The sequence below is a fragment of the Dasypus novemcinctus genome, chromosome 4 (genome assembly GCF_030445035.2).
Source record: "Dasypus novemcinctus isolate mDasNov1 chromosome 4, mDasNov1.1.hap2, whole genome shotgun sequence".
Classification (NCBI taxonomy): domain Eukaryota; kingdom Metazoa; phylum Chordata; class Mammalia; order Cingulata; family Dasypodidae; genus Dasypus; species Dasypus novemcinctus.
In genome coordinates this window covers 2,772,016-2,797,753 of record NC_080676.1, presented here as the reverse complement: position 1 = coordinate 2,797,753, position 25,738 = coordinate 2,772,016, and the positions used below count along the sequence as shown (strand labels likewise).

Sequence of the window (25,738 nt, the reverse complement as noted above, 5' to 3'; positions counted from 1 at the left end):
CCAAAGGGAAAAAGAAGAGACAGGAAAAGCTCAGCTCAGGTGAGAGCAGCCAGGATCACATCAGATCTTCCGGAATGGACCGACTCCCGGGCGTGCGCGCGCTCATTCGCTCGAGAAGGACCTTGTGAGCACCTTCAGCGGGCGGGGTGCTGCTGCACAGGCCCTGGGGAAGGGTGGCTGTTTTGGATGATTCAATCAGATCTGGGTCTGAGTACGGAAGTGGGTACCGTTTTATTACAGCATTGACCAAAGAAAATGTCAAACACTTGAAGGCTTTGTCCGCAGACACTCAATCCCTCCCTCGGCAGCGTGGCCGTTCCTGAGTGTGCACGGCCTTGGCCTCACGACCTAAGACCCCTTCCTCCCGTGCAGACATGGCCCGCCCGTGCCAAGTGCGGGGAGCAGGCAGACTCCTGGCGAGGGGCTCAAGGTCAAAGTCGTTTATTTAGTCCCTCGCGCAGACGGCGGGTGGGGAGGAAGGGGCCGGCCCTGGGGAGGGCCGCTGACCACAGGCCCGAGCAGCCCCCGCGGCCCACGCAGCAAGCGCGTCGATTCCGCTTCCTCTCCGGGGCCGGCTGGCCTCCTCCTAAGAGGGAGATCCTTCCGACTCTCAGCCTGCGCATGGGTGCTGGTGGGTGCTGGAGGAAACTGAGGAAGTGCACTGAAGGTCGTTTATAACATTTTTAGGCCTCCAAGGAAGCTCAGCTGGGTGTCCTCTTATGACACGGAGAACTCAGAGGGAGGGACACAAGGAGGCACCTTGCCAGGGACCGAGGCACAGGCCGAGTCACCCCAGACACGGCCGGCCTGGGCGAGGCTCGGGCTGCGGGTACCTTGCGTGGGAAGTCCAGCCTCCGAAACCACGAGGCGAGAAACGACCGCTGTTTAAGCCACCAAATAAAAAGCAGAATATTAAAAAAATAAAACAGACAAACATGGATGGGGCAGAGAGAAAATGCAGCTGCCACGGCAAGAACGTCTGCTCCAGCCTGGGGCCAGGGGGCGCGACTCCCCCCCGGAGCAGTCACTGTCCCATCCACAGGTCAGCGCCGAGTGACCACTGGCGGCTGCTTTCTGCTTTCCAGCCCCAGCAACACTGAGCAGCAGGAACCTGGAAACGACCCAGGATGATAGCAAGGAATCCACCACTGCCGGCTCAGCCAGAACGAGGGGAGAAGCCGTCTCTCGAGCTTGGCGGAAGGGGCGCACCCGCTTCTTTCTGAGCCTGCAGGGTTCATGGCAGGGGTGGGGGGGGGTGCAAGAAGAGGCTGTACTCTAACACTCGTCATGATGCAGTTCTGGATGCAAATTCTCAGGCTCCGCCCCAGACCTGTCGAATCAGAAACTCTAGTTCCAAGTGTGCGAGCCTCTGCTCCGAGAGGACCACATCCTGGAATCTTCTCCATGGCGGCCTGCTCCGAGGCAGGCAAGTATCGTCACACATGCTCTACAGGTGAGCACACCCAGATGCTGGGGGTGAGCGAGTGGCCCGGGGCTCTGGACTCCCCAGGGCTCTGCTGCCACCGGCCTCTCTCCTCACCAGCTTTTTTTTTAGATTAATTTATTTTGTTTCTCCCCACCCCCACCTCGCTGTTTGAGCTCACTGTCTGCTCTCTGTGTCTATTCATGTGTGCTCTTTGTGTCTGCTTGTCTTCTTTTTTTTAAGGAGGCGTTAGGTAACCAAACCTGAGACCTCCCGTGTGATAGGCGGGTGCCCAACTGCTTGGGCCACGTCCGTTTTCCCATCTCTTCACCAACTTTTGCTTAAGTTCCACGGTGGCGGGGGAGGCAGAGCAGGAGAAGCAACTGGAACCTGAGCCGTCCCATATGGACAAGAGAGACCACCTTGTTCTCTCAAGAACAAGTCGATGGCGAGCTTTGCAATGTAAACCGAGGTCAGGGAAGGGATAGACGGCTCATTTGCATAGTATGATAAAAATTAGGTTAGTCAGGGGTGCAAGCCTCATGTAACTGGCGAGGGATTGACTTTGCCCGTGAGGTACATCTAATGTATTTTAGGTCTTCAGGCACACCAGAGGGAAGGGGGAGCAAACTGCTCCTGGAGTAGAGGGTACCTGACCTCTTTCCCCCCCTTCCATCACCAGGGGTCTAAACACTCCCCTCTACCCAGGGAAGATTTGTTCAAGGAGAGAAGGGCCAGGACTCCAGCCCACAGCTGAGGCAGTGAAGGATAACAGAGGCATGGAAATTTGGGACTTGCCACCTTCTGGAAGAAGTGGGAGCTTCAGGAACACAGGGGGACTTTCAAAAAGGGGGGTGAGTGGGCGAGGGGAGTGATTGGGGGAACGAGCTGCAGCGAGGGGGTCCTTGGGTCCACAGAGCCCCTGGCAGGACCCTCTCACCAGCCCGCTGGTGAGCCCCACGGTCGTGACACTCGAGGGGGTTCCAGAGAGGGACTGCTGGTGTCACCGCTTGGCTGTGGGAGTGGGAGGGAAGCCGAGCACAGCCCCGAGAGCTCTGTCTGAGAGTTACGGGGAGAGCACGCAGGAGCAGGAGGATGGGCAGGCTTGGGGAGAACTGGGGACGCTCAGATGAGCTCTAGGCACTTGGGGGGAGTGCAGGTGAGATGTGGGCGGCCGCTGGGCACTGGGCTCCAGCTCAGAGAGAGCCTGGGCGAGGGAAAGGCGGCTGTGAGCCAGCAGCAGCAGGCGGAAGCTAAGGCACAGGGAGGCTGAGCGAGAAAGAAGACGAGAGCGCCAGGGGTGCCCGCGTTGGGGGGGCCTGCGCAGGTGAGGATGCTGGAGGGCACCGGGGTGGGGGCAGCGGGGGAGGGGGCTGGACGAAGGGGGCGTGGCCTCGGGGGGTGATGAAGGCAGTGAAGTGCCACGAGGGCAGGGCCCAGGGGTCCGCGTTGATGGGGGAGGAGTGGGGGTGGAAGGTGGGGGTATATGGGGCCTCATATTTTCTGAATGTAACATTAAAAAAATAAAGACAAAAGAAAATGAAAAAAGATAAAACAGTGGAAAAAAAAAAGAAAAAAGTGGAGTCAGGCTCTGTAATACATAGTTCACAAAATATATTAATAAATATTTTGGAGGCTTTATTTTTTAACCCTTGCTTATGCATATTTGTTAATTAAAATAATCCATCTGGATCAATAATGATTTATCATGACTGCTGCTGAAAAAGATTTTGAGTTTTTCTGCCTCGTAAAATTCTGAGTTGGTGTTTTGTTATCTGTTATAATTCATTCCAATGAGATATGAAGAATTCCTGAATAGGAATTTGATTATCCAGAAAGAATTACGACCAAAATGGAAATTTCATTGTATTTTGATAAAAATAAACATTGGCTGCACCATAAAGAAAAGAAGGTCGCTGGCCATGCTGTCCAGAGGAACTCCACTGCGACGGTAAACCTCGAAGCCCGCGCGCAGTGAGTTGAGCAGAGAACAGAGGGGAGAAAGTGGAGATGCTTTCCGGAAGCTTTGTCTGTAAAGGGAGAACAGAAAACAGCAGTAGCAAGAGGAATCGGAGGAGTGGAGGGTTGTTTTGATATTAATATGGGGAACATGGAGACTAAGCACATTTATTTGCTGAAGGAAGAGGTTGGGAGTGTATCTAGGGAGTTGAAGAGACACAGGGGAGACGAGGAAACTCGAAAAAGCGAGTTTCTGCTGAGAAAGCAGGAGAGGGGCCCGGAGCACGGCTCAAGGGGTACTCCTAGGGCAAAGCAGGGCAGTCACTGACTCCTCTGGATTCTAGTCTGGGGAGGAGGTGAGAACAGAGGTGGCAGATGGATGGGAAAACGGGAGGAGTCAAAGACCTCTTAGGAGATGGAGGCACAGCCACGTTTGGAAGAGGGTGAGGGCAGAGCGCAGGCGCTTCAGAGGCGAGGCTTCTCCTGGCAGAGACAGTGTGCGGGAGCTGGTGCCAGGCCTGGGGGCAAGAGGCCCGGCCCTGGGTCGGGAGCCTTGCTCTTGCAGGGCGAGGAGGACGGACCTGGAGAGTGATGGCCGACGGGGAAGAGGGGGCTGGGCTGGGCGGGGAGAGACGCAGCGGGCAGGCGCCGGGCACCAGAAGCAGACGCCCGAGTGGGCTCGGCACCCAGGAAAACGCCCCTGCTCCCCAGCCGCGGCCTGGCTGTGGGTGCTGGAGAGCGGGCAGCCCTCCTGAGGGGAGCACAAGTCAGGAGCAGAGAAGCTCCAGCCAGGCAAAGGTGGAGCAGAGGGGCGGAGGCCGCGGCCAGGCGCGCAGGGGACGCTGCGCCCGAGGCTCAGAGCGGCCTGCGAGGGGCCGGCGGGGCGGTGGAGGAGGAGAGCCAGGCGGCAAGCGCAGCCGGGCTGGGGCAGGTGGAGGACCAGCCTTGAGTCGGGGGCCACATCCCAGGGGCGAGCGGCAGGAGGCTTGGGGCCGAGGGCTCTGCAGCCGCGAGGCCAGGGCTGGGCGTGGGGCTGGTGGCCATGCCACGCAGGACTTCCGCCAGGTGCGCCGCTGTGGTCAGGCCTGCGTGGCCCCCTCTCTGTCCTGCCACACCCTCCTCCTTCTCTCGGCCTGGGAAACACCACCCTCCTGCTGGGCTGCCTCCCCTAAATCCCTTCCTGACCCCATCGCATCCTCAAATAACCTTGAAAATCTTTTACAGTTTGGTGTGTATGGCCTGGCGGGTCTCCTGACCTTTCTGATCGTACATCGAGCAAAGATTCCTTGCATTTCTTTTATGTAGATATCACTATATCAATATATGCTGCATGTAATAAAATACATAAAAAATAGACACTAAAAATCATGAAGTAGAAAACCATTCTAAATGCAAACTGGGACCGGCCCCGGCCCCGGCGGCACAGGCTCCTCTGAGACCCCCGAGCTGGGGTCTGCGGCGTCTTAGCTCTCCTATGTTGTTTGTGCCCAAGTGTGGCGTTAGGTACACAGCTGGTGCTCAGAAACGCTGATGAAAGAGACAAACAAGTGACTCGGGAATGTTCTGGAACAGAGGCGGTGTCAAGTGTGGCCAAGGGCCTGGACTTTGGAACCCGCCGGATTGCCGCGCAGGTTCCTGCCCTGCCCTTCGCAAGCCCCGTGACGGGGACGAGCTCTTGGGCCCCACCGAGCCTGCGCTTTCTGTCCTGTGAAGGGGGAGCCGTGACCAGGCGCGCCTGCAGGGCTGCTGGCAGGGAGAAGCGGGCGGGACCCGTAAAAAAGAAGAAACAGGCGGGACTGCGCAAAAAGAGGGAGAAGCAGGCCGGACCGCGCAAAAAGAGGGAGAAGCAGGCGGAACCACGTGAGAGCTGCGTTCGCAGCAGGGAGCAACAGCGGATCCGCAGCAGCTGCTGGCTGTTCCAGACCAGCTGAGCCCGTGCAGGGAGGGGTGTAGGGTAAATGCAGACTGTGGCAGAGGCCAGGCCCCCAGCAGAGGTGGCCTCAGAGACCACAGAAAACTTACGGAAAACTTACGGAAATCTATGTGATCACATGGTTTCTCCCTTCACTTAGATTTTTCAAAAATAAGGTTTATTATATTTGCCTCATTATAATGTAATATTTATTATAAAAATCAGAAAAATGTAGGGACATTTTAATAAACTTTTAAAAAAACCTGTTTTAGGGAAACAATGTGGCTCAAGTGATAAGGCCTCGGCCTCCCATACGGGAGGACCTGGGTTCTATCCCTGGGGCCTCCCGGTGAAAAAGAAGAGAAAGCGTGCCTGAGCAGTGAGCCAGTGCCTGCACAGCAGGCCGAGTGCCTGCGCTGTGAGCCAAGTGCCTGTGTGGCGAGCTGAGTGCCCACATGGTGAGCCAGTGCCCACGTGGCAAGCCAGGGCCCGTGTGGTGAGCCGAGTGCCCACACGGCAAGCCAAGTGCCCACATGAGTGCCTGCGTGTGAGCCAGTGCTCATGGGATGAGCTGAATGCTTGCGTGGTGCCTGCATGGAGAGCCGAGTGCCAGCACAGCGAGCCGAGTGTCCATGCAGTGAGACAGTGCCCACACAATTGAGTCACGCAGCAAGATGATGATGCATCAAAAGAGAGATGAAGGGGAGAGTCAAGGTGAAGTGCAGCAGAAACCAGGAATTGCAGTGGTGCAGCTGACAGGGACCTTCTCTCCACATCAGAGGTCCCCAAGATCGAATCCCAGTGAATCTTAGAGGAGAAGAAATGAGAAGAGGTGACAAAAAGAGAAATAGATACAGAAGATGGCACAGTGAATGGACACAGACAGCACTAACAGCAGGGTGGAGGAGGGGGAAGGGGAAGAAAGAAAAAAAGACCTATTTAAAAAAAAATAAGACACTGGGGAAACATGCAGAAAGGATTGTAAATATACATGAAAGATAACATCTTATGGTGATGAAAGTCACAATGCAAAAAAAAAAGTTGGGACTTTGCTTTTGGTGAGGTTTTGGATTACAGAAAAGTGACAACTATGGCAGGGGAGGATCACTGGTGCAAAGTGTCAGTGGTGGGGGGATGTGTAGGGAAGGATGCACCCTGGAGCATGCCTCTATGGAATAAAAATTTGTTCATGTGGTCATGGGGTGTTATCTCAGTGAGTGGAGACCCACATAAAAACCAACAAAATGTTAAATTCTCAGTCTGGGGAGTCCTGCTACATTCTCTAAGAGAGTGGCAAGAACCTCTAGAACTTAGCAGTGCTTAACTAAAGAACAGACCAGTATCCAGGCCCTTGATATTAATGCTTATACTTATGAACCTTATTCTTATAAAATTGACTTAGCCTAGTAATGTATATTGCCTAAGAGTTACCTCCTGAAAACCTTCTTACTCAAGTGTGGCTTCTCTCTGAGCCAAACTCAGCATATAAGTTCTCTGCCTTCCCCTGTCATGGGACATGACTCCCAGGGGTGGACCTCCCTGGCACCAAAGGATAAATACCAAGCACCAACTAGTGATGCATTTGGAAGAAGACCTTGACCAAAAGGGGGAAGTATTAAATACAAATGAGTTTTTACAGCTAGAGATTTCAAAGTGAGTAGCAAGGTCATTCCAGAGCTTACTCTTGTGCACATCTCAGGAGGATCTCATGGACTGCCATGATAAGCAATGCCTCAAGCAGGGGTCCCTCTGAGGGCTCTAGAGTTATCTGGATACTTTAGGCAGAACAGACAACCCTAGGAAATCAGCACCCAATTGGTGAGCCTTACAGTGAAATATAACATATGCTAACCTATCTCCCCAATGTATCAGAGTTAGACTCATTTATAACTTCCCTACACATGGTTCTTCAGCCCCTTTTATTTGAGCCTATAATTAGCACTATACCCACTAAATATGTGTTCCAGAGACTTAAATCTTCAGTCTGTTCATTTGCTGGGTGAGCCCTGAAATTCAGCAGAGTTGCAGCCAACACCTGCTCTCCAGTTCACTGGACTCACCCAGGACGACTAACAAAATGATGATGATGATGGCCAATGCCCACCGAAAAAGTAAAGAATATCTATAACTGCAAGCAAGACAGTTCCATCCATCTGCCCTATGGGATACAAGCCCTCTCTCAATCGGAAGCAGAGTGGGTATCACTATCCCCAAATCCTCAAGATTGAGGAGTGAACAAGCATAAGGGGGAATGCAACTATGGACCAAAGTAGACTTCTTATTATTCCAGTCCTGGAAGAACTTGTAACATTGATATAAACAGTGGTCACCAGAGGTTTTGAGGGGAAGGAGAGGGAAGAAAGTTTCAACGTGGGGCATTTTTGGGACATTGGAATTGTTCTGCATGACATTGCAATGACGGATACAGGCCATTATATATTTTGTCAAAACTTATAAAGATGTGCGGTGCGAAGTGTAAACTATAATGTGACCATGGACTATGGTTAGTAGCAATACTTCAATATATGTTCATCAATTGTAACCAATGTACCACACTAATGAAAGATGTTATTAAAAGTGAAAAATGTGAGAGGGGAGGTAGTGGAGTATATGAGAATCCCCTATATTTTCAATGTAACTTTGATGTAATCTAAACTTCTTTAAAAATAAAAACTTCACATTAATATTGATTCATGAGTTGTAACAAATGTACCACACTAATGCAAGGTGCTAATAACCTGAGAAACGATGTAGGTAGAAGCATGTATGGGAACTCTCCGTACTTCTGTGCAATTTTCCTTTAAACCTAAAATTATTCAAAAATGTTTATTATTTTAAAAAATATATACCACATCCCTGCCATGGAAAAATAATCTTTATAAACAGTTTGTGCACTTCCTGCTGGTCTTGACAATTTCTGTGCACCAGCTTTTTGAAAGCCACAGTTGCTGTACATGTATTTGTTTGTTCTGCTTTTTCCCTTGACATTATAGCATAAGCATTTTCCTGGTTATTACAAATTCTTCATGGATGTCATTTTTCCTTTCGTTTATTTTTCCATTTTGTTTTATTATTTTATTATTGCTATTTTCGTGAATGTCATTTTTAACCCCAGGAGCTGTGTCTTTTTCGGGAGCTCTTTTCGGAACTTTGCTCTCTCCAGGGGGCTGGGCAGTCCCACCCCCACCCTTGTAGCCTCCTCGGCCGCCTGTGCGTGATCCCAGTGCGGAGCAGCAGCCTGAGACGCAAGAGTCAGCAGTAGGGCGAGGCTGCGACCCAGAGCCCTGGGCGCCTGTCGAGCTGGGGACAGGCGAGTCCCTGACCTCTGAGCGGCACAGATGGACCTCACGTGGCAGATGGGAGAGTGGGTGCGACCGTGGCTCCAAGGCTGCTGTGCACATCGCCTGCTGTTGAACAAACCTTGGTTTATTGGCCGACTCAGAGCTGGTCAGATGTCAGCAACAGGAAACCCAGCCCAAGAAAGCTGACACCATGAAGGGAACCTGCTGGCTCTCAGGCCAGGAAAGGTCAGAGGCCGCAGCCCAGCGGGACCGAGCTCGAGGGAGGCTGAGCCCCTCCTCCCGCGGCCCCAGCCCCAGCAGCTTCTCCCTCCGCAGGACCCAGGCGCCGGCCCTGAGGCTGTCGCCCTCCCTGCTGGCAGCGCAGGAGAGAGCACCGCGGGTGCCTGGGTCCCGCGGAGGCCCTGCTCACACCGCAGGCTCCGCCCAGTCGCTGCTGCGGGCACAGGGGAGGCCAGCCCCAGGCACACGCCGCCCTGTCCCACTGGGGGCCAGCCGGCCTTGACCTCATAGCCTGAGAGCGGGGAGGGGGGTACCCCAAAGGAAGATCGAGGTGCTCCCACCGGAAGGAGGGGAGATGCTGCGGAGGGGCTAAGAGCAGAGGTCCCCTGGGTGGCTTCCGACCCCCTGCTGTGGCTGGAGCGAGGTGCTCCGAGCAGGTGCGGTCAGGAGCCGCTGCGCCCTGGGGTGGGAGCACCGGGATCTTACCAAGCTCAGGTTGGAATCCGCCCTCCTCAGCCTCCTCTCCCGCTGCTGGGCAGGGAGGCCGTGGACATTCTCTGCCTGAATCCCCTGAGCTCCAGGCAGGCGACCCCTCCCTGTGACCCATGAACAGGGAGGAGGCCTGACGGCCGGTGACTTCACCAGGTGACTCAGCTCGCTGTACCCACAGTCCAAGGTGTGCTGTGGCTCCGGGGCCCAGCAGAAGTGCCCCCGGGGAGCTTCGATTTGCAGCTGCGAGAACAGAACTGGGGGCTGGGGGCACAGGGGGAGGACAGAGTGGCAGGGCAGGGGGCAAAGTAGCCGTGCAGCTGCCAGCCTGGGAGCTGGGGAGACCCCGCGGCTCCCTGCGCCCTTGGCCCTGGCTTTGTCCAGCTGGGATAGAAGGTGTGTGACCCTGGCAAGCTCCAGCAGCCCCTCACCCTCCCAAAGACCCCCACGGCCGTGTCTCTGCGGCGGCATCCTGCTCCCTGCCCCGGTGTTTGCACTTGGTCCCTGCCCTGAAGGCTCACAATGGGCCTGATATGGCGTCGGTCCAAGCAGGGCGGCCGGGGCATGTGTGCCACAAGGCAGGGTGCCGCTTGCCTTCCAGGTGAGAGAGACACAGGGCTCAGACACCTGTGCGAGCCGCGGACGCGCCGAGGGTGCAGGAGGGCAGGAAATGGGGAGCCGGAAGCCTTCCCGGTGAGTGAGGAGGCCATGGCCCGAGGTGAAGGCGGGGTCCAGGAAGCAAGGAGAGGGAGGGGTGTCAAGTGAGAGGTGGGCCCAGACCAGATCCAGAACCGGGGTCCTAGGGGCGCCCGGGGGCCAGCCTGGAATATGGAGAAAGATACTCAGGGCACCCTGGCCTTAGGGCTCCCGGGGGCTAGCCCTGCCCCGGGGGCTGGCCCTGTCCCGGGGGCTGACCCTGCCCCGGGGGCTGGCCCTGTCCCGGGGGCTGACCCTGCCGGGGGCTGACCCTGCCCCGGGGGCTGATCCTGCCGGGAGCTGACCCTGCCCCGGGGGCTGACCCTGCCAGGGGCTGGCCCTGTCCCGGGGGCTGACCCTGCCCCGGGGGCTGGCCCTGTCCTGGGGGCTGACCCTGCCGTGGGCTGACCCTGCTGGGGGCTGACCCTGTCCCGGGGGCTGACCCTGCTGGGGGCTGGCCCTGCCCTGGGGGCTGGCCCTGCCGTGGGCTGACCCTGCCGTGGGCTGGCCCTGTCCTGGGGGCTGACCCTGCCGGGGGCTGGCCCTGCCGTGGGGGCTGACCCTGCCGTGGGCTGGCCCTGTCCTGGGGGCTGACCCTGCCGTGGGCTGGCCCTGTCCTGGGGGCTGACCCTGCCGGGGGCTGGCCCTGCCGTGGGGGCTGACCCTGCCGTGGGCTGGCCCTGTCCTGGGGGCTGACCCTGCCGTGGGCTGGCCCTGTCCTGGGGGCTGACCCTGCCGGGGGCTGGCCCTGTCCTGGGGGCTGACCCTGCCGTGGGCTGGCCCTGTCCTGGGGGCTGGCCCTGCCGTGGGCTGACCCTGCCGGGGGCTGGCCCTGCCGTGGGCAGGGTGTGGAGGCTCCAGGAGAGCGTGGAGGGCAGGCAGGGAGAGGCACGTCGGACCAGGAAACATGGGGAGCTGGGGGAGGCCCTCTGTGCATGCCGGGACGTGTGTGTCCAAGCTGCAGCCAGACCTCAGGCCAGGACGTGGGCTCCAGGAGGAGGGGAGGAGCCTAGGCTGGACGGCCTTAGCCTCTCCCCGCACTCGGGGGGAGGGCAAGCCCCCTCTTGGCCCCAGCTCCCCTAACCCGGGGCAGGCCTGAGCTCCAGGCTGGCTCCCGGGGCAGGCCTTCTCTGCCTCCTGCCGCCCCCCGCACCCCTCCGGCCTCCAGGCCCTCGCTGGGACCCTCCAGGCCAGTTTCCATCGACAGGGCGCTGGTTAGACATCTCCTGGCAGTAGCCTCCGAGGGCAGGAAGCACGGCCTTCAGGGAGAGAATCGGAGAGCCGAGGAGGGAAGCAGGGATCCTGAGGGCAGCCCTGCTGAATTCAGCAAACAGCAGACGTAACGGCGACCCTTGCCAAAGGCTCGAGTCCAGTTCAAGCCTCTGAAGAGCTGGAGGAGGCACATGCCGCCCCGCTGCCTAAGGCCGCGCAGCCGCTCGCTGACAGCGGGAGGTAAGAGGAGGACCACGACAACCAAGCCCTGACTGACGGGTGGGAAGTCCAGCTCGGTCTGGAGGACGCCGTGTGAGGTGCCTGACCTGCAGGCTTGGGTGCCAAGGTCTTCGGAACTGGGAGCGGGGGCAGGGAAGCGCTCCCCGCTGCATTGCGGCAGCAGCTCCAGCTGGCCGGGCAGCGCCAGCACGGCGAGGCTCTCTGAGCTCCAGGACTTCCAACCGGGGACGAGGATGAACCCTGGGCGGCGGGCCGGCGGCCAGGCCACTGCCCCGGTGCTGTCTCTCCTCCTGGGCGGAGGAGGGGTATCCCTGGTGGGGGGGAAAGGGCGTGAGGGTAGAAACAGCCTGAAGAAGGAGTTCCAGCATCACACAGAAAATTCCTTGGCAAGTGCAAACCCATTGGCTTGGTAACGGCGCTGCTGGCTGCCAGGCCTCAGGCAAACGGGTTAGCCACCAAGCACGGCGCAGAGAGACGTGAGCAAGCCCCGCGCGAGGCCAGCGGAGGGGCCCAGGAGGGCTGCCCGCGCCAGGCAGAGGTGGGCCCCTCTCGCCGCGGAAAGACGCTTATCCTAACAGTAGGCTCCAGGTGGTATACCATGAGTTTTCCAAGTAAAAGCTTAAGGAAAGAATGAGAAAAAGTATAGTGTGGGAATTCTGGTGACTTAAACAACTATTTTATCTTTCTCAGTAGAGGTAAAAGATGAATTAATCCTGGGAAAGTACAGCATATAAAAAGCAGTTTAAAAACAAGCATCAAGGGAGTGGATGTGGCTCAAACAGTTGAGTGCCTGCTTCCCACATGGGAGGTCCCAGGTTCAATCCCCAGCACCGCCTAAGGAAAAAAAGCAAGGAAAAAAAAACAAAACAAGCAAAACAAGTGAAAAAACCAACACAGGGGAGCCGACGTGGCTCAGTGGTTGAGTGCCAGCTTCCCATATACACGGTCCCAGGTTCAATTCCTGGTCCTGGTATTTAAAAAAAACAAGCATCACGGCAAAGCACTGGTCCTCTGCTGACTCAGCCACACCAGCTGCCGGGACCTGCTGGGGCCCAGCTCCAAGCCAAGGGCAGTAGGTGCTCCGGGGGTGTGTGCTGGGCGGCTGCCAGCAGGACCTAGAGCAGGGGTGAAAGCCTGGCTGTGCAGGTGCAGGGGCGGCAGTGAGCGAGCACACACGGGGCAGCGTGGGGAACGCCCTGGGGTGGTGGTCGGAGCCCAGAGCGGGGGCACGGAGGAGGGGGCCGGGCGGGGGCTCCCCCCACACCCACCCAGACACGGCGGGGCAAGGGGCGAGGCCTGCTGCGGACTCCCCTTTTCCTGCCACTGCGCCTCTTTCTCAGCAGTGAGTGGCCGTGGCTGGAGCCCAGCAGCCACCGGGAGAGCCTGCCCCGAACAGTGCTCTGTGAGGAAACTGGAAAATCCCAGCACTCCCTGCACCCCACAAATGGGCACTGGGCTCCTGCTGTGTGCACCCCAGGAATGCAGAGTGGCTGGGGTCCCGGGCAGCAGGAGGCCCTGGAGCGACAGACCCCTCCCACCGTGCTCTTCGAGGCTGGGGTGGGCCAAGGCCTGCCTCCCTGTGACCGCCCTGTGGGCCCGGGGTCCTGGGAGGAGTGGGGGCCTGTGCACAGGGGAGGGGAGCGCCTGCAGCAGGTGCCGAGGAGGGCGAGCGCGCGGGGAAGAGCCGGCGGGGAGAAGGGCTCCCCGTGGGTGCAGCCCCCAGCAGCGGCCGACATTCCGGGACCACCCACCAGGCCGAGGAGCCGGCAGCAGAGGGGTTTGCACGGGCAGGGCCGAGGCCGGCAGACACCGAGGGGCTCCCCAAGACTGCGGCAGAAGGGGTGGGCCTGTCCCCGTCAGCCTCCGGGGCCTTCTGAAATCCATTTCAGCTCAACTCAATTCCGTGAACGTTCGTGCGCGACGGCGGGTGCCGAGCGGGACTGGAAGGGGACGGAGGCGCGGCCTGGGTGCTGAGCTGAGGACGCCGCGGTCACCTCGGGCAGGCTGCGGCCCCGCCTCGTGGGTCTCAGGCCGGCACCTCGCGCACCGCCCGGCGGGCCCTTCACAAGCACCCCGAGAGGCGGGCACCCACAGCGGACAGGAGACCGAGGGCCAGGGGCCCGCGGCGCCTTCTCCTGCAGACCCGAGGCTGTGCCCGAGGCCGCCTCCACGGTGGCCCGTGAAAACCAGGGCTGGGACGCACGGTGGGCGCCGGCGCAGAGCCCTGGACTCCGCTTACTCATCCGTGAAACGGGGCACCGCTCTCGTCTCCGGGCGACGAGGAGCGCCGGCCGCGGCAGGACTGCGGGGCCTGTTTCTCCTGTCGACACCAGGCCGGGAGGGTGCGGGAGCCGCTCCGGGAAGGGAGCACCTGCGCAGGGCAGGGCCGCGGGCGCGGGAGGCCTGCACTGCCCGCCGGAGCCGCGTGGCTGGAGACACGCGGGGCAGAGCGAGGCCGGCGCGCACAGCCCCTCCCTGGGCCCGGCGTCTGCTTCCCGTCCTCCCCCCAGCCGCCCCTCTGCCCCCCGCCGGCCGCCGGCCACGGCACCCCTGAAAACCCTCCCCGGGCCCTCGAGGGGCTCTCCCGAGCCCCGCGGGCCCTCCTCCAGGTCGTCCTGCCCCTCGGCGGCCTGGCCCAGCGGCCTCGTGCCCCCCTCGTGGGACACTCCCGCTTCTGCCAGCACTCCCGCCCCCCTGTCCCGGGCTTCTCCGTCTCCCTTGCTGTGCACCCCTGGACGCTGCCGTGGCCGGTGCTGGGCACACTCCTCACCGACGCCTTCTCACCGGAACACTCGCCCCCCCTCGAGGCTTAACCAGCACGGCCACGCAGGCTGCCCGAGCCCCTGGCCCCTGCGCACAGACCCGCATCCGCCTGTCGGCCCGACGCCTTCAGCCTCAGGCCCGCTGCGCCCTCGGACCTCAGAATGAGCGGGGCGCCCGGCTCGCCCGTCCCCACCGCTGCTCCTCCTCCAGGGTCTTCCGTCCGGCTGTCGTCCCCGGGGGCGGGTGGGCCAGGCCGGGTCCCGGGAGTCACCCCTCACGTCTCCCTCCCCGCCGCAGGACGCTGTGGCCTCCTCACCTCCCGCGAGGCCTCCTCTCGGCCGCCGCCATCCCCGCAGCCGCGGCCGGGCCGCAGCACAGCTCCCGGGCCGTCCCCCTCCACTCTTCCCCGGCTGCCGGAGAGGTGCAGGTGGAAGGGCAAGCGGGCCAGACCCCCCTGCTCTGAGGCCCTCCAGGACCCCCAGCGTGCAGGCAGCCAGGCCCCGCCCTCGTAGCAGGCCCCTCGGCGCCCGGCCGCTTCGTCTCACGCACTCCCACTGCCGCCCAGGCTCACGCGCCAGCTGCCCCGAAGCCAGGGAGCAGGCTTACCCTCCCTCCCAGCGCTTCCGGGCCTCAAGGTTCAGCTTGAGGGCCACCTCCTCCAGGAAGCCTTCCGGTGCCCCAGGATGAGTGAGGGCCCCTCTTCCGTGCTCCCGCAGCAGCTGTGCACGTGCCTCTTCTCCCCTCTCCCTGACGCCGTCTCTCCAGCTCCCTGCCGAGACCACCGTCTTCAAGTCGGACCCTGGGCTTGGGCATTGCTCTAGTGGGCTAAACAAGATTTGCTGAAATGCAAGGATGGGAAGTCTGGGGAGCAGCCCTGGGAGTGCTCTTTTAAGGAAATGGGTTAACTCAACGTGCAAATGCCCGAAGCGGAATGCTCGCGGTCCTTTCTCCTCCTCTTCCCTAATAGAAGCCCAGCTTGGACGGGGAGACAGCAACAGCGTTAAAGGACGACACTTCCTAGCCTCCTTCACGCAGGGAACCAGGGGGCCTGGCCTGGCCAGTGACACTGAAGGAAAAGTAGCTGAGAGACACGGAAAGACTTGCTCCTCGATGACCCCACTGCCCCTGCCTGTTTGCACTCCGTTCCTGGAACTGGGAGGAGGTGGAGGCGGAGAGGCCTTCTCATGACTGTGAGCCAGGCACGGGCTGACAACCACACACTGAGAAATCCTGAAGCAGCCTGGGCTGCCCTTGCAGGCTCTTCTCAGGCGGGACACATCTCGCTCAAGCTCCTTGGGCTGCATTGCCGTTAAGTGTAGCTGAACCCTGCCGAGTAAAGGCAGATGAAGGCAGGCGCCCATTGGTGAGCACTTCCAAGTACCCTTTCCTTCAGAGATGCTGCTGGTTTCCACAGCAGCAGAGAGCGGGGCTTACAAAGCACGAGGAGCTGGGGGGGGGGGTGGTCAGCGGCTGCCCCTCCCGGGGATTCTCCAGAGCACCACCGTACGCTGGGGAGAGCCCCAGCCCAGAAGCTGAGGAGGAAGCGCCAACCCAGGGGGCCCTCACATGCCTGTGACCTTGGCCTTGAGCTTCTCTGGTCTCTGCTTGGTTTCATGTGTGAAATGAGGCTGCTCTGGAGTCAGGCGAAGCGGGGCCCACACACTTGCTGGTTGTGTGGCTTTGAGTAACCTGACCTCTCAGCATGCGTGCTGTGAACTCCAGGGGGTAACGTCGCGGTCCCCGCAGGGCTATGCTGGGATTGCGGGTCACTCCTACAGGTGCTCAGCAGTGTCCGGCACGACAGCCACCCACGGGGGGTGCTAAGGGCAGCGCCCAGCCCACGCTCAGCACTCTGGGGTGCCAGCTGTCCTTGCGTTCATGCTTCTCGAGAGGACAGACCTGAGACCTGGAATTCATGGGCTGGGCCTGCATGTGGCTCTGGAAAGTCCCCGGATGTCCTCGATATGTGGATGAGTGGCGTGGCCAGAGGCCCCCACTGTCCAGTGTCTTCTTCCCCAGCGCGGAACACAGCTGTGTCCAGGGCCTGGGGCTGCAGGTTGCTGGGTGCAGCTTCTGGACACAGGATGTCTCGGGCCAGGCCCAGGAAGACGCAGCGCCCAGGGTGGAACTGAAGCCGGCAAGGCCCACCACTCGTCCTGGCCTTCGGCAAAGCTTCCTGGGCACTGGGAGGACGCTCTCCTGGAGGCAGGGTAGATTTGGAGGAGTTGGCTCCGCAGGAGGCTACAGAGAATGACCGCACTGGAAAAATGCCTCCAGAGCTGGATTCCTAACTGCAGCTGCTTTGACTGAACTCTCTCACCCTTCCCGTGAGGAGCCTCGCCTCCTTTGTCTTCTCCACGGCGGTGGTTAAAAAAAAAATCTTGGGTTAAAAATGAACCCGCGGTTCTCCTCCGGCCCGCGAAGGAGGTCAGCGGGATGCGTCCATCCCCCACGTCCCCTCCTCCCGCAGCCGCCCGGCCTGCTGACCCTGGACAGCGCCCGCAGTTTACCTTGGCTCCGGGCCCGAGACTTCGGGCCCCGCCGGGCGCCCCCACCTCTCCACCTCGTTACCCGCCCGCCTTGCGGCGCAAAGAGCAGTTTAAATATAAATCAGTGCTCGGCACAAACAGAGCCGCGGCGCCGCGCGAAGCCCTCGCCGGAACTGCGAGCGCAGGTTTGCGCGTCCAACGAGCAGAGGCCGGCTCGGTCCATCCCCCGACTCCAGCGGGCGGGGCCGGGCGCTCGCTCCCCCCCGGAGAGCCCAGGACCCCCTCCGGCCTCCAGGGACCCTGCCGGCCCCCCGCCGCTCCTCCAGCCCCCCTCCCTCCCGGCCCCTCTCCCGCTGCACCCACCGCCCGGATCCCAGGCCCCGGCCCTCGCCCCCTGCGCACACTCCACCCACCCACTCCCGGGCGGGCGGGACCGTGTCGGGGCGGCGCAGCCTCGCGGGCCGGCGCCCAGCGCGGACAGGCGCCCCGGGCCGCCGCGCGTCACACCTGTCTGATGGGGGCGGCCGCGGCGGGGGCGGGGGCTCGCAGCGCCCGGGACACCGGAGGAAGCGGGGGAGGCGGGAGCCCTCGTTTCATCATCGGCGGCGGCCGCTTATAAACTCGCGGGCGCGCACTCCCGCTCAGTCTCCGCGCCGCGCGCCTCCTCCGCCGCGGCCGCCGCCCGCGCCCCGCAGCTCCAGCGCCGCGCCCGCCGCCCGCACCATGGGGCTCCTGCCCCGGCGCAGCGACGCCCCCGCCGGCGCCCCCGGCCGCTGCTCGCGCTCCGTCTTCCGCAACATCAAGGTGAGGGAGGGCGGCGGGCCGGGGCGCGCGGCCGGCGCGGGGGCGACCCCGGGCCCGGGGGTGGGGGGTCCTAGCGAGCCGCAGCGCGGGCGGGGGGCGCGGGGCGGCAAGTGCGCCGGCTGTTTGCGAGTGCGCGCTCGCTCGCCGGGCCTCGCCCGGGTAGGGAGCGGGACAGCCCGGGGACCAGCTCGGGGCGCTTTGTGCCAGGTGAGGGACTTGTGCTCTTCCTTGAGCAAAATTAAAACAACAACCAACGGCCCCCCGCCCCCGGCTCCTCGCGGAGCACTTTCTCTGTCCCCTGTGCGCTTGGAGGGAGCGGAGCGGCGCCTTGGAGGGGACAGGCTGGGGGCTCGCCGAGATGGAGCTGGAGGGCATGTCCTCCCTCCGGGCGCGCACTTCCAGGGGCCGCCGGGGCCCTCTGCTGCCGCGTGCTTCCAGGCGCGGCGTCCAGGGGTGCAGCGGGCCCCCGAGACCTGACCCCCGCCCCCTGTCCTCCAGACAGCAGCCCTCGCGCTCTGGAAACGGCCTCGCGGGGCAGGGGCCCCTCGTCTCCTCAACGCCTGGGGCAGGCAGACCTCTCCTCCAAGTCCTAGAGGGCTGGCCGAGAGAGGGTGGGTGCGGCGGCCGAGGTCGGGCACTCTCTTCCCAGGGTCAGGAAGGCAGGCATCCTCCCTCCCGTGGCTGAATCCACGCGTGGGCCCTCGTGCCCCATCTGGCCCTGCGGGAGCAGCTGGGGGAGGTGCCGCCTGGAGAAGTCACACCTGCTTTGGTGAGGATGTGGGAGGCTGTAGAGCCGCATCAAGGCGCCCCGAGGTCAGGGTTGGGATTATGGTCCCACAAGGCTGTTTTTGACCGTCAGACCATCAGAGGGGATTGAATAGTCTCCAGTGGAGCCACACAGGGGAACCCAAATCACACAGAGGGAGGATAGGCAGTCTCTGTGGGCTGGTTTAATTGTGTGTCCAACAGAAAGCGATCTGTAGGTCGCAGTGGACCCCACCAACATACTTACCCAGCTTGTGAGTAGTGGAATTGGGAGCCTTGTTCCTGCTTCTGCTCTCTCTTTCCACACCACAATAAAGAAAGACTGAATTGATTCCATGGCGGGATATAAATAGGACACAAAGTCTGAGAGCATTAAGACTATCCTCAAATCTCCTTACTTCTGGTCCGACCTGGAATTTGTTTTTGTTCCACCATTTATAAGGATCTTGGAAATGTTTCAGTCGAGAATTGTGGAGAAAATTGGTGCTTTTAAATAAGGAAATGGGAGGCAGGGGCAGTCTCCCTCCGTCGTCACCACAAAGGGCAGGAGGGATCGTTCCCAGTTGTCCCTGACTGCGAGGATAACTTGGGAAGAGGCCGATCCATTTAGACCTGGCCCGACTTCCTAAAACAAGTACGTTTATAGCAGCAGTTTATATGAAGATCTATAAAAGTGAGATAACTTCTCACATGCTTACGGTTTAGCGACACGTGCCTGAGGCGTGCTCCCCGCCCCTGGCCTCCCGAAGGCTCAGACCAGGGTAACGCTCCCCTGCACTCGAGACCAGGGTCTCCTGGCATCTCCTCCCTGGGTCCTAGGAATTCCAGGACCGTGTCCCAAGAGCCCTCCACTTGGCCCCGCACCAGCCTGAAGCACGCCTGGGCCAATGTCCCCGGGCAGCCCTGGTGTCTGGCATTGGAGTGACTGAGCTCGCCAGGGCCTCGCCCCCCGGCGGTAACGGCCCTTTGGGGGAAGCTCTGTCTTGGGGCATGTGTGACGCGGGTAGGAATGGCAGACACCCGGGCCGAGGACCTGTCCAGGCTCTGCCCCTCGTTGCGGGGTCTGCTTTCCTTCACTCACCCTAAGGGAGGCACTAACCACTCAGCGCTGGACATTCCTGCAAAACCCCACAGACCGCGTGGCTTAGGCGAAGGGAATGAAGACCGACGACCCAGAGCAAGGCCCGGCCCCGCCTTCTCCCTGCGAGTCGCGGGGGCAGGAGCATCTCTCACCTCCGGGCCTCGCGGTCCTTTCCCGAAGAAAGCGGGTCATCCTAACAGTCCCCGCCTCAGGGGGCCCCGGAAGGCTTCTGCGCCGGGCTCGGCCCTCTGGGCTGGAGCGTGAGACGCCAGCTCTGGCCTCAGTAAACAGACTGTGCTTTGAACGTCACTTAGGAGCGGTCCTTCCACCGCGTGTGCCCTGCCCCGTGAGATAGTCAGGTGACGAGGAGCTGCGGTTAATGACAACAAAGTAACAGCAGCGGTAGCGGCAGGTTTTGAGCTGTTAGAATGTATCAGGCCCTGTGAAAGTATTTTACCCTTATTTAATCCTCATTACAGCTCCATCAGGTGTTGTTTTAATTTCCTGGTGTTTTAATGGCTTGGCTTAAGGCACGGGAGTTTATTGGCTTATGGTTTTGAGGCTACAAGTCCGAAATCCAGGTGTGGGCAAGGCGACGCTTTCTCCCTGACCACGGTGGCCTCCCGGACCTGGCAGTGGGCAGCGCGCGGTCCTTGGCTGACCGATCACGTGGCGGTGCCCACGGCGGGGCCTCTCCTTTCCCTCCCAGCTCCCGGCCGCCCCCGTGGCCCGTGTCCTTCACTCATGAGGACTTGCCCCTTGTTCGGTCTGGGGACACCTTAACTGATCACATCTCTGAGGAGCTGCTGCTTAGAGACGGGCTCCCCCGGAAGAGGGGCTGGGACCTGAGCGGGCCTCTTGTGGGGGCACAGGGTCCAGCCCCCGATAGGAGGATCCTCGGTCTGGAATGCGGATCCGTATCCAGGAGAAGGTGGAGTCTGCAGGGCCTGCCTGGCCCAGGGTTGAGACCCGGACACCACCCTGCCCACCCACCCTGGGTTAGCGGCTGTGGCTTCCGAGGCACCCGCTCCCGGAGGTCAGGGTGCCCCCCTGCCCCCAGGGAGCCGCCGCGGCTGCAGGGGTTGCGCCCTGTCTCGAGCAGGCCCCCCTGCCTTGCACGCTTCGTGACTCTCGTCTAAAGAGGCTTGCAGCTCTCTTGATGATTTTTTGTCCCTGCTCTTGCGGGAGCAGACACGATCCCATTCAGGGGTAGTGACTGCTCGCCAGTCGCTGTCAGAGCGAGCGGCTCAGTCCGGGACTCTAAATTGAAAGCAGGTTCCTTCGGCGCCTGGGGGAGGGCAGGGGGCCCTTTCAGGCTCACTAATTCTGGCGGCCTCCCAGAGATCTGTTTCTCCTTAAAACGAAACTTCCCTCAGGGGCCAAGCTGGGGTTATCTTATAGAAGGAGCAGCCAGGCGCTGCCCAAATTTCAGGAAATTACACGCCTCGCCTGGGGCCCAGCGTAGTGAAACAATTCACTGCCCCGGGAAGGGAGCGGGCCAGGGGGCCAGGGAAGAGCAGCGGGCAGGGCGCGGCACCCACTGCCCGGCCCCACGGGCCCTGGCGACGCCGGCCCTGGAGGCCCCAAGCGGGCCGAGGCCTGGGCCCTGGCCTGGGCCCGGAACGCCCTGCTGCCCCCCGGCACGGGCAGCCTGCTGGGCCCGGCAGAGGGACCCGCCCCGACCGGAGCCCTGACATCCAGTCCAGGGCCCCGCAGAACCCGCGGCCGAGGAACGCGCTACCTGGCGCGGGAATCGAGGTGCGCACCCTCTCCCCAGGCCGGTGGCCGACGCACCGTCCTCAGGAGCGCCTCTCCTGAAGGCCCCCCTTCCTGCCGCGGGCAAGGGAGCACTGCGGTGGGGTCACAGGCCCGGCCCCTCCCCGCGCGCTGCGCCAGCCTCCTGGGCCGTCCCCTCTCCTGGCGTGAAGGAATCTGCGCCCTCCGCCGCTGCAGAGCCAACGCGACAGCGGCTCTGGTGCGCCGAGCGCGGGGGCCCCTTTCCTCTCCTCCCCGCCGTGCTGGTTTGGGGCAGCGACCGCTTTCTTTTCTCTCCCTGCATGTCAGGAGGCCCGGCCGTGGCGCCGGGAGGCTGGGGTGGCTTCCCCCTCCGTCCCCTGCCCCGCCGTGGCTCCTGAAGGGGGCTGGAGGCGGCCCCCAGGCCCAGACCCCACGGCGTCCTGCTCGCGTCGCTCCCCTTGCTTGGTTCTGTCCTGACGCGTGGCCCCCACCCCCTCCCACCTCATCTCAGTTCTCTTTCTGCGGGAGAAGCGTTGACCTGCAGAGAGCTGCAGCTGCGAGCCACGGCCGCGGGCCGCGATGGTGGAGCTGGGAGCCGCCCAGGGACGCTCGGGGGCAGGGTCGCCCGTCGGGAGCCGCGCGTGGGGCTGGCGGGGTCGCCGGCCCTCGTTCGCAGGCTCGTGGCTGCACTTGGCCGGTCCACCCTCAGTTTCCGTGGAGCCATGACGTGAAGGAATGACTGACGGAACTTACACTGGTCTGTCCCCAGCTGGGGCAGCCCAGGGGGCTTGTCTCCATGGCACTGGGGGCAGCCCAGGGGACTTGTCTCCATGGCACTGGGGGGCAGCCCAGGGGGCTTGTCTCCACGGCACTGGGGGCAGCCCAGGGGGCTTGTCTCCACGGCACTGGGGGCAGCCCAGGGGGCTTGTCTCCACGGCACTGGGGGCAGCCCAGGGGGCTTGTCTCCACGGCACTGGGGGCAGCCCAGGGGACTTGTCTCCACGGCACTGGGGGGCAGCCCAGGGGGCTTGTCTCCACGGCACTGGGGGCAGCCCAGGGGGCTTGTCTCCACGGCACTGGGGGGCAGCCCAGGGGGCTTGTCTCCATGGCACTGGGGGGCAGCCCAGGGGGCTTGTCTCCATGGCACTGGGGGCAGCCCAGGGGGCTTGTCTCCATGGCACTGGGGGCAGCCCAGGGGGCTTGTCTTCATGGCACTGGGGGGCTGTCTCATAAGGGACCATGGGAAAAAGCCACCTGAGCTCTTAGTATCAGACAGAGTTCAATTTATTTTGAGTGTTTTCTTTTAACTTAATTTTGAAACAGTTATAGATTCATAAGAAGTTGCAAAAATACTGCTGCTTCCCACATGGGAGGTCCTGGGTTTGGTTCCCGGTGTAAAAAAGCAAAACAAAGAAACAACAAGCAAACAAATGGAAAAAACAACTCAGGGGAGCCGATGTGGCTCAGTGGTTGAGTGCCAGCTTCCTGCATACAAGGTCCCCGGTTCAATCCCCTGGCCCAGTACCTTAAAAATAAATAATAATAATACTGAGGGGTCCCCTGTGCCCCTCACCCAGTTTCTCCTAATGGCTACATCTTACATAACTGCAGGGTAGCAAAAGCAGGAGATTGGCACTGCTGTTGGTGTCCAGCTCCCTGCATTTTGTCACACTTGCAGATTCAGTGTGCAGAACACTCCGTCACCACCAGCTCTCCCTTTGCCACCTCTTTAGCCTCATGGCCACCTCCCTCCCAGCCACCGTCCCTAATCCCTGGCAACCACTAATCAAATCGGGTCTCTATCGCTATATAATTTTGTCATTTTGAGAATGTCATATAAATGAGGGGAGAGGGAGCAAGGGATGTACTACAGCTGGTTTAACCTTTCATGTCTGGAAGGATATTTTGTTTCTTTTCAGTTTGGGAGATTACATATTAACTGCTGTGAAAAATCATGTACAAGTTTTTGTGTGGACATACATTTCATCTATCCAGGATAACTATCCAGAGGTGCAGGTATTGGGTCATGTGGTTAATATTTTAAGAAAGAGTTGCCATATCATCTTACCTGCCCACCAGCAATGTATGAGAGATTCAGTTTCTCTGCATCCTCACCAGCTTTTGGTATTGTCGCTGCTTTTTATTTCAGTTGCTTTAATGACACTATCTCAGCATGGTCTTAATTTGTATTTCACTAATGGCTAGTGATTTTCAAGATCCTCTTTGATGAAATGTCTGTTGGTTATGTCTTTTGCCCATTTTCTAGTTGGATTGTGTTTTCATTGCTGAGTTTTGAGAAGTCTTCATATATGCTAGATACAAGTCCTTTATTGGATATGTGGTTTGCAAGTATTTTCTCCCAGTCTGTAGTTTGTCTTTTCATACTCTTAACAGAGTCTTTTGTAGAACAAAAATTTTTAATTCTGATGAAGTCCATTGATGGATTTCTTTAAAATGTTAAGAGTCAGGCTTTTCACGTCTTGGCTAAGGGCTTCCCCAGCCCTTGGTCCTGAAGGTTTTCCCCTGTGTTTTCTTCTAAATATTTTATAATCTTGGACTTAAATCCATGCTCCATTTTGGGTTAATTTCTGTATACAGTAGGAGGTTTAGATCAAGGTTTGTTTCTTTTGCCTGTGGGTCTCCAGGTCTCCAGCACTATTTGCTGAAAAGAGTATCCTTTCCCTTCGTGTGGCCGCTGCGCCTTTGTCAGAAACCAGCGCTCCTCCTGGGGTGGCTCAGTTTCCCGCTCTGTTTCCCTGCGCCTGTCCAGCCGGCACCACACACTTTCCATCACTGTAGCTCTGTAGCAAGTCTTGAAGTCGGGTAGAAGTTTGATTTCTCTTCTGCAGTGGTATCGTGTGGACACCAAGTCTTACACCCCGTTCAGTTTGCTTTTCTGCTGTGGCTTTTAGGGCCATTGAAGGGCAGGTGTAAAGCTCGCCTTTAGTGGTTGGGTAGGGGTTTTTTATGCTCCAGCTCTTTTTCTGACCTTCGCTGACTGGTCCTCTTTGCCCTTGACCTTGATTCTCTCATCTACGTTCATTAACGTTTCCTGGTCTCCACAATGGCCCTGCTCAAGATGCCCCAGCCTCTCCACTTCACAGCCGAGGAAACCGAGGCTCCTCGGAGGCGGCCTGTCCTGCAAACGGCCAAGCGGGAGTTCCCACCAGGGGTTCCCTCACTCCACCGCCTCCTCTTCCCGGGACCACAGGGTGCCTCTCAGCGCAGGGTGCTCTCGTCCATGAACGTTTGCGCTCGGTGATCTCCGGGGTCCTTTAAGTTCTAAGATGCTCATCACTGGCTGCTACGCTGCTGATTGAGCCGAGACGAGGAGCGGGCCGGCGGGGCTGAGCTTTGATGGGAGACCTTTACGGACTGGGAAAGCGGGATGGGGCTGGCTGAGTGGACTTGGCCCAATCCCCAGCCCCCTCGACTGCGAGGACCCTGATGGCCTGGGCGTGTCTTCCTTTTTAGGATGCGTTAAATTTGCCCAGGGGTGGGGAATGAAACCGAGGCAGAGGTCCGAGACGACCCCGAGGGGTGGAGGACGGCCCTGCCCACTGAGCAGCCCTGTCTCTGAGCCTCTCTCCCAGCCTCTTCGCCGTGTTGAAAGGACATGCTGAGGAGGGCTCAGGAGAGAACACCGGAGACTCTGGCTCAGCCGGGGCCACCCGCTGAGGGTAGCAACCCCAGGATTTATCTTTGGGACTGACACTCTGGTCAGTGTTTGTCTTTGACTCCCACACGGCTGCCCCCCTCCGCCTCCAGAAATTTCGGGCACACTGGAGCCCTGTAGGAACCTGGGCACTCTGATGCTAAGTTTCGTTTTGTTCACGTAGACACCAGCAGGGCCTCCGAGTGTTCAAAGAAGGCGCCCTCCAGCACCCTTGGAGGTGCGGCTCAGAGCACAGAATGCCGGGTCTAGGAGCAGGTGCGTCAGGGGCGGCTGCATCAGGCTGGGCCTGGCTGAACCGTCGCTCTCACATGTGCTGACTTCTAAAGGACGTGGCCAGGTCTCCCCCAGAGTGGCCGAAGGCGGGAGGAGGAGGTGTCCGGGGGGCTGGCTTGATGCAACCTGAGTTTTACACTTCTTTGATACTTTGTTTTATCTTGAAACCATGTGGCTATTATATTTTCTTTCATAGTATATCTCTTTCCAAATAATAATATGTAATAATTCTCTCCCAAAAGTCAGAGTAGCGCTGATGCCCCAGGGAGCTGCTCTGTGTCCCGGGTGTAGACTCCTGCGCTCAGGACGCCCGAGCGTGCAGCGACAGCCGAGCTGCAGCGTGAGCTAGTTCATCCGGGTGGTTCACCCGGCAGCCTGCTGGGCTCGGAGGGAGCGGTACCGAGAAGGTGGAACTGGGGCAGGTGTGGGGTCTGGATGCTAGAAAACTCCTGGGCTGAGCCCTGGGGACCGCTGGGGAGAGGAGCGGCTGGGGCAGCAGCGAGGCGCCTGTGGGCCGGGGAAAAGGGGCAGTGGCAGAAGGGAGAGGCGAGGAGACGAGCAGAACGGCGCCCCCCAGAGGCGCAGGTGTCCTGCCCGCCGGGCTGCCGCGCTCGGCACGGGGTTCGCCGGGCGCTTTCACAGCCGTCTCACAAGCCCCTGCTCAGGTGCGCCACCCCTTCTTCCTGGGCTTCCTCTGA

General features: G+C 60.2%; 1 protein-coding gene across 1 annotated transcript in view; it reads left to right on the top strand.

Moving 5' to 3' along the window:
• The first annotated feature begins 17,137 nt into the window (after positions 1-17,137).
• SLCO2A1 (solute carrier organic anion transporter family member 2A1) overlaps positions 17,138-25,738 on the top strand; it is a 93,684-nt gene continuing 85,083 nt past the window's right edge. Inside the window, exon 1 of the mRNA XM_058294980.1 lies at positions 17,138-17,508. Coding sequence (XP_058150963.1) covers positions 17,428-17,508 — 81 coding nt within the window. The 5' untranslated portion in view covers positions 17,138-17,427. The remainder of the gene's footprint in view (positions 17,509-25,738) is intronic.